Source organism: Chiroxiphia lanceolata, chromosome 1 (assembly GCF_009829145.1).
Source record: "Chiroxiphia lanceolata isolate bChiLan1 chromosome 1, bChiLan1.pri, whole genome shotgun sequence".
Classification (NCBI taxonomy): domain Eukaryota; kingdom Metazoa; phylum Chordata; class Aves; order Passeriformes; family Pipridae; genus Chiroxiphia; species Chiroxiphia lanceolata.
In genome coordinates this window covers 96,994,228-97,008,258 of record NC_045637.1, presented here as the reverse complement: position 1 = coordinate 97,008,258, position 14,031 = coordinate 96,994,228, and the positions used below count along the sequence as shown (strand labels likewise).

Genomic DNA, 14,031 nt, shown 5'->3' with positions numbered 1-14,031 from the left:
CAGGGCAGTGATTCTTTCCCTGTACTCAGCGCTGGTGAGGCCACACCTGGAGTACTGTGTCCAGTTCTGGGCCCCTCAGTTCAGGAAGGACATTGAGGTGCTGGAACAGGTCCAGAGGAGGGCAACTAGGCTGGGGAAGGGACTCAAGCACAAGTCCTATGAGGAGAGGCTGAGGGAGCTGGGGCTGTTCAGCCTGGAGAAGAGGAGGCTCAGGGGAGACCTCATCACTCTCTACAGCTCCCTGAAAGGAGACTGTAGCCAGGTGGGGGTTGGTCTCTTTTCCCAGGCAACTATCAGCAAGACAAGAGGGCACGGTCTCAAGTTGTGCCAGGGGAGATTTAGGTTAGATATTAGAAAAAATTTCTTTACAGAGAGAGTGATCAGACATTGGAGTGGGCTGCCCAGGGAAGTGGTGGATTCTCCGTCCCTGGAGATTTTTAAAAAGAGACTGGATGTAGTACTTAGTGCCATGGTCTAGTAACCACAGCGGTAGTGGATCAAGGGTTGGACTTGATGATCTCAGAGGTCTTTTCCAACCCAGCTGATTCTATGATTTGAAGATGCACATTTTGCTTTTCCAGAAGCTGTGAAGTACCATGGGTAAAATTCCCTGTGAGCAAACTGCAGCTATGGTCATGTTTCCTTGCAGCTTCAGAGAGAACTTTTCCCAGAGAAGATAACTGGTACAGGCAGTTTAAATTAGCCTCAAATTGCTGGAAAGCACTTCATATGGTTGCATAAAACATGGGTGGATTTGGAAAAATATGGAGAAAAAAACTGGGGAACATCAGGTGTAGGACATGTGCTCTAACAGCAAGGTTTGGGTCATAAAAAACCAAAAGGTGTAGAAATCTGATTATTTGGCTTTTTCTTTTTTTTGGGGGGGGAGAAAGGTTTGCCCCTCCTCATCTGAAACAAAGAACTGTTGCAAATGTGCTCTTAGGATTGAAACCTTGACTGACAGTGGCCTGGCTGCTTCTTCTGCGAGACATTTGTGGCAGAGGGGAGGCTGCTAGGAGTATGACAGGTATTTTATGGAGCTTTGGTGCTATAGGAGCCCTCCCACCCCTGCTCCATTTAGTGCTCCACAGGGCTGTTTGCCAGCAGGAGACTTGTGGGTGCGTATTTCAAGCGTGCCTGGCAAAAGGCGTCTGAAATTACAAGGACACAGAGGGACTGGAGGGTGCCAAGGGACACTGTCAGCACAGGCTAGCACAAGTGTCAGCTGAGCAGAAGAGTGTTGGAGACTTGGCCCTGCAGAGCTAGGGGAAGGGGTGCAGTGGCATGGGCCCCCAAGCCTGTCCCCACTTTTGAGGCTAGCCAGAGGGGCTCAGAGGACATGTGAGGATGTTAATTTTCTTTCTGGGATAAATGCTACATTAGTCAAAAAGGACCTGTAGCTGCATCTCCTTGGTGTTTCAGAAACTGCATTGTTTGTGTCTGTCTCATCTAGATTATTGTCTTGGACTCAAGTGTTATTCATGCAATAATGTTGGTCTTTAGGTTTTTTTTCCTCCCTTCTGCACTCTTTGCTCCTGATAAGGGCAGCATAAGTTTCGTTTTGTTCTGTTCTTATGTGTACCAGAGATGCTGAGCTTATCTCAGCAGAAACAAACTATGACTGTGTTAAAAGTGTGTAAATGCCACCAGAAACACTTTTGTCCTTGTCCTAGAACAGAGAAAGAAAGAATAGCTTGGGTGCTGTAATGCTACTGACTCCAGGTCATATGGTGGTATTTTGAATCCTGATGAAGCTATAGTTTCTCTGTCATTTTTCTATATCTCTCTGTATCCAAGCTACTCCACAGCTTCATCAAAAGGGAGAGAAAATGAGTCAGAGCGGGCTAGGGATAGTTCTTGTGAAACTTTAGACACTGTATTTGCACCCTCACTTGTTCTTCAGAGATATAGCCAGATTAAGGATTTCCCAAATTGCGTTTCACGCCCTGTGCTGGCTCTGGCTGGGATGAAGTTAACTTTCTCCACACTGTTTTTGTGACCAAAACAGTGTTGGCAGCATGCCAGTGGTTTAGCTGTCACTGAACAGTGCTTGCACAGCATCAGGGCCTTCTCTGTTTCTCACTTTGCCCCCACTCCAGCAAATAGGCTGGGGGTGGGTGAGAGGGGAAACAGCCAGGACAGCTGACCCCAACTGACCAAAGGACATGTTGGACCACATAGCATCACACTCAGCAATAAAACCAGGGTGGGGGCGGAAAGTTTCTTCCAAAGTAGCTGTTGCTGGGAGACTCGCTGGGCATCGGTCTGTTAGTGGGAGTTGATGATTGGTTTTCTTTGCATTTTTATTCTTTTTATTCCCTGTTAGACTTTTATGTCAATCCGTGAGTGTTTTTCCCATGGTTTCACCCTCCTGATTGTCTCCTTCATCCTGCCGGGAAGAGCAAGTGAGCAAGGTGGTGGAGGGCCTTCAATGGTGCCTGGGGTCATCCCACCACACTCCCTCTTTCCCATCTCACTCTCCAGTATCAGCCACTTCTTGCTAAACACACTGATCCTGTAATTAGTAAGTATTTTGCCCCAGGGAGGGGTGAAGTGCAAGAGAGAGGGAGATGCTGCAGGGCTCTTTCTGCATTGCGTCAAGAAAGGTCCAACAAGAAATGGCTTAATAAAGTAGGCATTGTAATAAGATAGAGGAATCTAGATCATGAATAGACCTTATGTCCCTTCTGATTCTGAGCACCATGCATTGGTTCAGCAATGAATGGAGCCTGCATGGTATTTTACCCAGGCATACTGTGCAGATCCCATCTGTGGAGATGTTCCTCGCTTCTGGTCCTTTGAGCTATTACATATTTTCTTACGAGAAAACAACTCCACAAAACCTTTAGGAGGTTGTTGAGGTGAGAACTTTTGGCTTCACTTCTGGGAAAGGATGCGCAGGTTGGTTCTGTGGCTGGTGCTGAGCAGGAGCTGCCTGTGGGCTCCTCTGCTGCAACCAGCTGCTGAGGTGACCCTGAGGCCATGGGACATGCCAAAGGCATATGAAGAGCAGGTGAGGAAGAAATGGTTGTCATCAGCTGGACCTGTTTGACAGAAGAGCAGGCTGTGGGTTAAGCAGTAATATGTATTACACAGGTAAGAAGTTGAACTGGGACTGCTGTTTGTTTATTTCTCCACTCACCTGAACTTTGCCCATTGTTTCAAAGCTGTAATGGTTTGAAGAGGGGTTCATGTATTTCTGCCAGCTTTCAGGTTGATTTCTGCTCTGGCATGTTTGCTTTAGGGCTTTTTCTCCATTTGTCTGTGGAGATGGTAGCAGTCCAAGTACAGAGAGGAGTCTAATTATCTCAGCCTGTACAGCCCTGGTTCCTGCTCCCCAGTGCAAAGCGTGTCACTACTGTCCAGAGATGAGCTTGTAGGCTGGACATGTTTGTCAGAGGTCCTCCTTGGAGGTGAAGAGGTTGTTCCTTTGCATACTAGTGGGTGTTCCACATCATGCTTATATTCACTGCTCTGTTTACAAAGACTAGCACAGAAGGGGAAATAAAAAGTGGTGAAGATGTGCAATAAAACAGTATCTCTTATTAATGCTAGCTTGATTCTGTCCATCAGTTACCAAAACAGAGGCTTACCAGTGTTAAAAGGGGTCAGGAGGTAGCTTCTGCCAGCAGTTGCAGTAGGGTTGCTGTAGAAAATAAAAAAATGGAGAGACGAGGGCAGCTGATTTAGTGATAATGCATCATGGTAGGAATGGCCAGTTTCAAGGCACTTAAGATCCATTTACTTGTTTTATGAACAGTACAGTGAATATTTTATGGCTGTAGTTGTAGAATGATATAATGTGATAATTGAAGGAAATTTGGCTACTGCAGGAATTCACATAATCCTTATGAAAACATTTATTGTGCAACGTGGTCAAGTAGTGACTTAGAGCTTATCTGCACTTGAGCTGACATCTTGCAGGGACTTGCTGTGCTTGCTTCAGTGCAACAGCATTCCTGTAATGCAGACTACAAAATAATTTTAATAGTCATCTTTCAGAATTAATTGACAGAACAGACTGGTTAGGAGACTTGCAGCAGTTTGCTATTTTTGCTATTGCAGTAACTACAAGTGAAGCACCAACAGCCGTCCTCCTCCTCCTTCTGTAAAAAACTGCAGAGGTAGCTAAATCTTGTGAAACTGGTCCAACTTGGGTGGTTGATTCCTGAATCCTGTTTGCCTCAGTGTTGTCCTGCTAGGAATATGGCCACCTGGAGCCAACTGTAGAAATGGTGCTTTGCTTAGTCTTTTAAGTCAGTGGACCTATTTGCAAAACTAAACCTTATATAATAATTTTTACCACCTCTACCAATGTTAAAATCCCTTTGTAAACATGCCATGTCTGTTCACCACTTTCGGCTTGCTTAAATTGTATCCAAAGATACATTTTTTTATCAGATTTCTTAATCTGGAATAAATATAAGTTCTTGTTACGTTTGGAGGTTTGGCAATTACGTTGTCACCAAAATGTTAACTGCTACAAGCTATTTCATAGCTAGGTGGCTAGAGCTGCCCACATACTCAATTTCAATTCTCCTACAGCAGTTGTCCTAAAAAGATTAATATTAGTCTTCAAAGACCTAATATGAAACTTTCTGTCTGTTTCTGTTGTCTGAATGGGTAATGTAGTTTTAGCAAATAGAGATTATTTTTTTTTAACGGTGGAATTTTGCCAGTCAGTGTGGAAAAATAAACGCACCTGTTCTTTTTCTCCTCACTTGGAAAGAGAAGATTGCTGTCTGGCAGTGAAGCAGTACTGTTTCTACGATAGGCTCTGCTTTTATACCAAGAAAGTGGTCCTTCTCAGCTCCCTCTCAGTCACTATCTACCAGATAAAGAAATCTAGTTTGATATGAAGCCTCACAAGGCTGAGCATTCTCATGTGACTGCACTCAGACCTGCAGGTTGCTGAACTTTTCCTTGATGAAGCAAGACTCTCTTCAAACACCTGTTATCACGCAAGCTTTAGATAAAGCTCCTCTAAGGCACTCTCCTTCCGGAGGCTTGCTGGGTCTGCTGTGATTGGATGTTCCATGTGCTGGGTAGGAAGGTATACCGGAATCAGCAAGCACCTTGGGATGGCACCATTGCCAAAGAAAATTGCCCCTGGCTGCTTAGAATATCCTGAGACCTGAAGGGTCCCCCCCTGATTCTGGCACAAGCTTTTGTCCAGCTGCTCATCTTGAGGAGTTTGAGCCAACCTGTCATTCCTCCCCTTACCTAGCGTCTGGTGTCACTGATCAGTTTGCCTTACATCCATGGATTAACTACTAAACAACCAGAACATTTTCCAGTGACCAAAACTGAATTAGGTTTACACAGCAACATGCTGTAATTCAGAGTTTTTATCCTTAGAGTTTCAAGTAAGGGTGAACAACTTAAGTTAAAGTGGTTGTCTGTTTCCAGTTGATATTTAGAATCTTAATATTGTATGTGATTTGTTATTACCTAGGCTTAACAGCATCCTGGAATTATTCTGGAAGCTAGCCTGGAGATCTAATGTCAGCCTGGGCAGTTTCTTCTATGTAGGTAACCATTACTTCAGAATACCTATTTTCTCAAGATAATTTCTCAAAATACATGTTGACATGAACAAAAGTTGGCTTCCTAGTCTGGGCTACTCTTATTTACAGGCTTGAGGCTTGTTCAGACCTTTGTGCTTAAGGAAAAATAATGTGGCAAGGGCTTCCAAGAAAAGTGTGGAAAGAAATTGGCATAACTGTCTGATGATAACAGTGCACAAGTGATATGTGGAATGTGAGCCATTAAATAATAAAATATGTTTTAAATAATGCAGTTTACATAATTTTGATTGTTATAGTCTGAGTGAGTCAGATGCTCTGAAGTGAGGAACATCAGGCTTCTCATCCAAAAATTAGAATTCAAAACCTCCACTGTGTATTTTTAACCTTGGCAATCAAACTTTCAGGTCTGTAGAACGGAATACAGCTTTGTTTGAGTAGCAGAGCTACTGCTTCCCTGTAGGAAAGGTGAGTCCTAATGTTATCACTGGTCACTTCATCTGTGTAGGAGGGTGTTTTGGATGGTTTTGTGATGGTACCCCAAGAATGGTCTTTGAAAAATACACTCTGCAGTAATGTGTAGGTTCATGTGCTGCATGTATGCTGCAAGAATGTGCCTGGTGGCAGAAATGGTTGCAGTTGAGCAAGGTGCTGCCTGCAGGAAGTAAACAAAAGGCTTCCAAAAGCCTTGAAACAGACATTCCTATTTTTAATTCGGCTACTTTTTCCCTTCAAGACTCACAACAAACATTTGCAGTTGCTGCTACAGGACACAAAATAATACATCACACATTTGCAGGAAACCCCATCTCATTTCCCACCTATTGGATGAGAAGCAGGGGTACTTAAAAAGTAGGAGGCAGCATGTCTATGAAAGTATTATGGGGAACCCAGGGAACAAGCTTTGAGGACAGCTGTGCAGCCACTTGGATGCACAGTGGATGATACATCCTTTCTAGTGTGGCTGAAGTTTGCCATCACCTCAGTGATGCATCATCCATGCAGTCAATCTCCTTGCAACATCTGTGTGCAGCTGGCCCGCTGCAACCAGCAGTACAGACTCACTGGTCACTTCAGGTAGAAGATGCAACGTTTTCCCTCCACCACCACCTTTTATCCATACCACTGAGGGAAAACCCCCTCTCTGGTACAGAAGATGTGCTGGTTAGTTGAATTGTGTGTAGTTAAGTAGTGACTACGGTTCTGAGAGCCATGGAAATCACAGAATTGTAACAGAATCACAGAATGGTTTGAGTTGGAAGAGACCTTAAAGATCATCTAGTTCCACACCCCCCCACCATCGAGAAGAACACCCTACAGTAGAGCAGGTAGCACAGAGCCCTATCCAACCTGGCCTTGAATACTTCAGGGATGGGTCATCCACAGCTTTTCTGAGCAACCTCTTCCAGTGCCTTACCATCCTCACAGTAAAGAACTTCTTGCTAATATCTAATCTAAATCAATCCTCTTTAATTTTAAAGCCATTGCCCCTTTGTCTATGAGGCGTGACGGAGTTTTCCGTAACTCCTGGGTAGAAGGAAAAAGCCCGAGGCAGGGAGCAGGATCCGGGGCGGCGGCTCAGGGGGGCCCGCGGCGGGGAGGGCGCCCAGGTGTGGCCGGGGGAGCCCGGCACCGCAGCCCTGCCCCGGTCCGTGTCCAGGGCCCCCCCCGGTGCGGAGGCCAGGCAGCGGTGCCCCAGGCAGCGGCGGGGGGCGGCACGGTGCCGGCAGGAGAGGAGGAAAGGCAGCGCGGCAGGGCCGAGCTCGCCGCCGCTCCCCGCCGGAGGAAGGGGCGGCCCCGGCGCTCATTGGCGGCGGCGCGGCCGGTCGCGGTGGCGTCACGGGCCGCCCGGGGACGGCAGTGCCCGCCCGCGGAGCGCTGTGGGGATGGAGGCAGCGGACGGGGCAGGGGGAGCAGGTGCGGGGCGGGCGGACGGGCGGGATGGATGGACGGACGGAGAGCCGGATGGACAGACGGACGCGCATGTTCGCGCGGCTCGGGATGCACGGGGCGGGGAGCGCGCGGGTGGGCTGTGGAGGCGGGGAAGCCCCCTCGGAGAACCGACCGGGCGGCTGGGCGGGGGTGGCGGCGGCGCCGTGTGTCCGTGCCCTCCCCGGCCGCTGGCAGGTCTCCTCGGCGCTGGCTGCCGTGCCAGAGTCGGGTTTCCCCTGTGCAGCGCCGGGCTGGGGCGGTGGGCGGCGGCGGCCCCCACCCGCCCGCGGCAGGGCGGTGGTGCCGGCTCGGCAGCGGCCGGAGCAGCCCCTGGCAGAGCCAGACTGACGCCCCGTTCCTTTCCCCAGGTCCAGGCGCCGCGGGAGAGGGCGCAGCCATGGTGCCGCATCCCGGCCAGGAGCCCGCCCGCGGCTAGAGCCGGCCCCGGCCGGAGAGCTGCGGCGGGGCATCCCTCAGTCTGAGCGCCTCCCCGCGCCCCCCCGGCATGGAGCCGGGCGGCCTGGAGTGGCTGCTGGTGCCCATGCAGCAGCTGGTGTCGTGGGGCGCCGCGGGGGCCATGGTGTTCGGCGGCGTGGTACCCTACATCCCCCAGTACCGGGACATCCGCCGGACACAGAACGCCGAGGGCTTCTCCACCTACGTCTGCCTGGTGCTGCTGGTCGCCAACATTCTGCGGATACTTTTTTGGTAAGCTGATGGTGTGTCTGCTCAGTTCTAAAGATTCTTGCTTTGTTGCTAGCTGTAAAGCTTTGATTAGAAGATTTGAGGAAATAATGTGTTTTACATACTTCTCCTCCTCTGTTGAAGTTCAAAATGCTGTCTTTCCATCAGTTTGTCAGTCTGTTTTAAGTAGAATGAATTGGGCTCGGGAGCATGTTCTGTTCCCCTTGCCAAATCTGATTATCAGTGCACTGATTTCCAAGATGTAACTTTTTAACTTGTTGGTAAAGAGGTTTATGCTAAGTCAGGTCTTTTTTCTTGCTGACTGTGTTGTACATTTCCCCTGCCCCTCTAGCTCCATTCTCAGAGTGAAAGCCTCGGTCCCCGCATGCTTATTCTAGTGTCTAGTTGGCATTAACGTCACTGGAACACTTGCCGTATGTTCTTGCGTTTTCCCGGGATGCCAGGTGGCTTCAGAGGGGGTTCACTTTTAGAGCTCCGATGCAAAACTACAGATGAAAATATTAATTCTTGGATAAGCAGGCAAAGGGCGGGCTGCCTTTCAAAGCAAGTTTCTTTTGTTTTCAACACCAGTTTCAGTATTTAAAAAAGCAGGTTTGTTTCCATATTTAGCTGCTGGACAAAGAAAATGTTATTAGGGTATGATTTCTATGAATTAGTTCTATTAACATTTTCCTTATTACCTCTAATAATAGAGATGATACAACACTGGGAATGTACGTGGAAAACCAAAGATGAAATGGTCTGGGAAGTTACTGCAATTAAGAACAGTTATTCTGTGATTCTGTTTTGACTACAAAATACTGCTTTGTAATCCACGAAGAACTGATAGGTGACAGGCTATCAGTTCGGTTTCCAGTTTCTTTCTAAAGCTCCCTTCCTTCTGTGTAATGGCTTCTTGGGTTCTTCTACAGCCAAATGTGACACGTAAGTGCTGTACTGGAGTGGGAAAACAAGGGACCTTTCTTGGCACCACAAGCTGGCAATCAGACGGAGAAGTCAGGAGAAGTCATCGCTAGATCAGAGCTACTTGTTGCATTGGACCTGTGTTTTCCTGGGGAGAAAAGCAGCTCTTGGAGAAAGCAGAGAGCGGAAGGGAAGTAGAGGAACTGTCAGGGGGAGGAGAAGTGAAAAGTCTGAGTTAACAGTTTGAGAAATAGAAATTGTCTAATTTTTTGTTCCACCAGAGGTAGGCAAAATACGCAAAGTACTTACATCTGAATGGAGATGCTGGTAGTTTCTAGGTAACCCAGGTGAATGCATCTCTTAAGGGAGGCAGACTGTGGAAGACTATGAAAAATCTTCAGTATGAATTGATTTTAAGTACACCTGGTTAGGAGATGTGCGGAAGAATAAATACTGCGAGTAATGAAAAGTTGTAATTTATGTCAATGTTAAAAGATTTGTCAACACTTCAAAAGAGAGAGAGAATGCAGTTATATTGATAGGAGTTTGTGATTTTTTTACTGTGAGTATTTAAGCCACATAATAGTATCACTTCCTGGCATGTATAAGCACTGTGTAGGCTCTGGCCATCTTGGAGCTTGGCAGGGAGTGGTTTCACCCAGCACATGCCCGCTCTGTGGGGAAACGTAGGCATGAGCCTGCAGAAGCCTTGCTGTCTGTACTTGCAGAAACGAAAAGACAAAAGATTATTCACATAATGATAATTAAATGTTCACTGCGAGAGAATATTTTGCTTGTCTACTTAAAAAAATTGGGCATCCCTGGTAGTTAATTATAAACACCACTAAGTCATGAAAGCAGCACTGAGGTTGGATGTTATCCTTGGGCATGTGGATGATTAAAGAAAGATAATAGAGCAAGAGCATCTGATTTCTGTGAACATGGTTAAAATGCATCCATAGAACAGCTTGGCAGTTCAATTTTTGCATTAATTGGTTAATGTCAGCTATGGCCGATGCATTATTTGGTACACAATCTCTCGATCATATGACAAAACAGCAGAATTATATTAGTTATGTATGTAATATTTATTGGAGGGAATGAAAAGGTTTTTGTTTATTTAGTCATTTAAATGTTTATAAAGTCATTTAAATCCATTCTGGTGCCGGAACAGAACCGCTCCTACAAGCAACTCTGTTCTCTGTATAATTTTTTTACCAGTTGGCATTTCCTTCCCTTCAGCAAACCAAGTCTTAACATATATCTCACTTCTGAAAACTTTACTGCCATATAGCTGCTGTTTTCAATTGGTTTTAGTTTCTCTTCATTACCCCTGGTTATTAAGCACATGATTTGAGCCAGTCATGCTTCCTGACTTCCCCTCCACCCTGATCCAAAAATAAATACTTAAAGTGGTAGACCTTAAAAACTTTTTAAGTTTTAATAGAGTTGCTTTTCAGGGCTTAATTATTTCTTCGGATGGCTGATGTTTGAGGTGGGTTTTTTATTTGTTTTATTTTTCACTTCAAAGACACTTCTATAATTCATTTCTGTTGTTACTTTGAGATTTTCCCTGAATTTTGTATATTGAATTTGAGGCTTACAGAACAGACAGTTCCTGCCTTTTATGCCAGGTTGCCTCTGTATTTTCACTCTTGAGTAGTGCTGGTCTCTCTGTGTTTTTGTCACTCAAAAGAGACCCAGTCCCATCCTTGCCCTACGTCCCTACTTGTTCATCTCAGCTATGAGGGCAATTCCCTCACTTTCAAGTTGTGAAATGACATATTCCACATGTTCCTATAACTGCACTTGTTTATCTCAGAGGTTTTTTTTTTCGTTTTTACATCTGGTTTTGCAGTGGGTGAAGTTTGACCTTTTGTGTCCGCTCCAAATAGAGTATTTACTTCCTAATCTTCTGGCGTATTTTACGTGTCAATAGACTTGCATCTGGTGTGTTGCACTGTTACAATAGTCAATGAACAAAGTACTACTAAGATCAAGGATAACAATCCTGCTTTGACTTACCTGTTTTCACAAATTCGGTTCCTCCAATTAGACTGTCTCCAATGGTAAGGCATCTTTTAAAGTCAAGAAGTCTCAGTGAAATGCCTCTCCTCCTTACCTTCCTTCCATCTAATCCCTTAGTTTCAGGGTGTGCTCAAAGAACATTAGTTTGCCAGTGATGACAGTAACACATTACCCATTAAGGAATTTTTCATGCGTCTCTTTTACATGATGTCTCAAAATGTCATCTTTAAAGAGACATTTTTGCCTTCACTTATGTTTGTTTGGCCTTACTGTGTTCCAACAACGAGTTACATGCCAGAACTGTGTGTAACAACATTGGGAAAAGACTGGTCTGCAAGAATAAAATCTGTGTATGTATAGCAATGGGCATGGTTCTACTTCATTTTGTTTATGCATACGTGGCTTTTGTTTAGGAAAAAGAAACTAGAAGTTTGACCTTGGTGAAGTCTTGGGCCCTTTTAAAGAGGATTCCTAAAAAACCAAAATTTAAAAAAAAAATAAAAATTGAAGAGTAGACAGTTTGTTCTCACAGCATCACACAGTGGGGTCTGTTTACCAGTGTGAAAAGTAGATTTTGTGCTGTACTAAACTTGATGCCAAGTTAACTTTATTTTTAGTGGTAATCTTTTGTTACAATTTTATATAACACATCAAAGCAATGTTTATTTTGGGGTGCCAGTATAGCTGCTGGACATGATTTATTATTGCATCAGCTGTTCCTTTGTTCTAGTCCTTCTGCCACTGTCAGTACTGCTCCTTCTGTCTGTCTTCTCTGGCCCCACAGTCAGTGTTTCTCTGGACTGGTCAGCCTGGAGAAGGTCTACGCTCTGGATAGAGAGTGAGAGGCAGTGCAAAACTCAATGCCCTTGTAGTTCTGGTACATGTGAAGGTATATGGCCTGCTCCAAAAAAATCTAATAGCAATTTTTTTCCCTCTGCATTTTTAATTAAACTCTTCATTAACATTTCTGTTAGCATATGTCTTACTGTACTTCCTGAATTAGCTCTGTTTTCTTGCTCAAGGGATAACCTGATGCTTTAGCTTTGAGGTGATTAATTATCTGTTTAAGCTGTCCTAGGCTGTTTTTGAAGTTGTGGGATGGCTTCAGAGTTCCTTTGTGGCACATGAGCTCAGTTGTGACCAAGATGGACATACTTTCTGGGTTCCTGTGGCCTGCAGTCTACCAGCTGAGTAGCTTTGCATTGTCATGATCGAGAACAGGAACAAGAAGGCGGGTGAGAGTTGTATAATCAGTTGGGGGTGGAGGATGCAGGAAAACTTACTTGTGAGCTCTCTGTCTCTTCCCCCTCTCTTCACCCTTTCTTTTTTAAAACGGAGCTTATGATAAGATAAATTATGATTTCTTTTAATATTAAAATCAGAGTAAATAGCTAGAGGAAAAGGAACTGCAGATTTCTTAAAAATCAGCAGTAGGCATTTTTTATTTGTCTCTTGAGTGAGTGCAGCCATAAGTACTTATGCTCCCTGCTATTCTCAGAAGTTTTTGGACTTTTTTTTCAGTTTTGCATTTCATAAAATGGATGTCATAGTATAATACGGTTTGTATATTTTCCAAGAAGACAATATTCTTTCCAAAGGTTTTGAGATGCAATTCTGCAGGCCACTGTCCTAACCCTCATACGGCAATGCCACAGAAATCCAAACAACAGAAAATAAAACCGTCCAACTTTGCAGTTTTTCTCACAAACAGTTGCCTTAAGACAAACTGTGGGAAGAAGTTCTGACAGTCAGGGAAAAGATGAGAACTGTGGAATTGCTGTAACACCTACAGTGCCACGTGTGGATCAGGTCTCTGCTGTCTGGTGTTGCTTTGGCTTCAGAAGGTATAGCAGTGATGTCTGTTTGTAGGACTTTCTGTGAAAAAGAGAAACTTTTGCTTTTAAGGCTTCTGTTGCTAAAATGGATCTTGCCAGCTTTTACCATGTGGGGAATGTGGGATGATGGTATAAATCAAGCTTACAGTGTGACTAGAACTTTGAAAGATTGCCTTATATATGGCCTGCTGGTGGAATCTTGCTCAGATATTGAGGGCAAAAGTGTTATTCAATTACTCTTCCTTTTTTATAAGTGCTGGAGAGCAGGGATAAAATGCATTGCTCGTCCGTGCAGAAAGTAAAATGGAATTTTGTATGTCCAAGTGAAGAGCTTGGGATGTTTACCATAAAGTCTTGGAAGTTTACATATCAAGAAGAAACTCATAGGAAAAGATCCTGTTGCAAAACTAGTTTGTTTCTTGTTTTTCCTGCTGATTGAATTCTGTAATTCCATTGGACGTCTTTCAGGACAGCTGCCATGCTGCTACCGTGGGCTGTCTGTCATGGTCCTGGTGGTGTGTGGAATATCCTGTGTGCTTTCCATGTTGCCTAGAATCTGTAACTTCCCAAAGACCAATGGGTGGAAGTTGAAACAGCATCCAGGAGTGTAGGAGGAATGTGTGATCTGTTTGCACCAACAACAGTCAGTTTCTTTTCAGAGATGTCTTAGGAAAAGAGATAAGCAAATCTTTTGTGTTTGGTCTAGTTTAGGCTTCTTTTACACAATTGGCATTTGCTGTTTTGAGTAGGCCCAGGACTGGAATAGCAGGATTATTGCAACAGGATTGAATTGTACCAATGGAATTAAGTAGTTTTCTAAATGACTAGTTAGTCTCTGCTCTGGCTTGAATGTTCACTTCTCTTGTCTTCATCACCCTGAATATGCATTAGTCATTTTAAGGCTGTGGAAATACTGATAAAATGTAAGCCCCTCCCTCCCTTTATTTGTGCATTTGACTAGTGTGGGAAATAAAGAGTTCTTTTGTTTTTACAAACAAAGTAAACAGTGTAGTCTGACATATGAAGTCTTGAGTTCCCTGTATACTCCAAGTGTCACTGTTCACTTTATGACACAACATTGTAGTTATGGGGTGAAAATGCAG

The 14,031-nt window shown here is 44.7% G+C and overlaps 1 protein-coding gene across 4 annotated transcripts in view; it reads left to right on the top strand.

Moving 5' to 3' along the window:
- Window positions 1-14,031, top strand: part of SLC66A2 (solute carrier family 66 member 2) — a 73,253-nt gene that overhangs the window by 5,157 nt on the left and 54,065 nt on the right. For 2 of the 4 annotated variants that reach the window (XM_032705253.1, XM_032705268.1), the window contains exon 2: window positions 7,826-8,165. In XM_032705253.1, coding sequence (XP_032561144.1) covers window positions 7,963-8,165 — 203 coding nt within the window. In that variant the 5' untranslated portion in view covers window positions 7,826-7,962. Of the gene's footprint in view, window positions 1-7,374; window positions 7,443-7,825; window positions 8,166-14,031 lie in introns of those variants that run through there. The other 2 variants (XM_032705261.1, XM_032705276.1) reach the window with 2 other exon arrangements.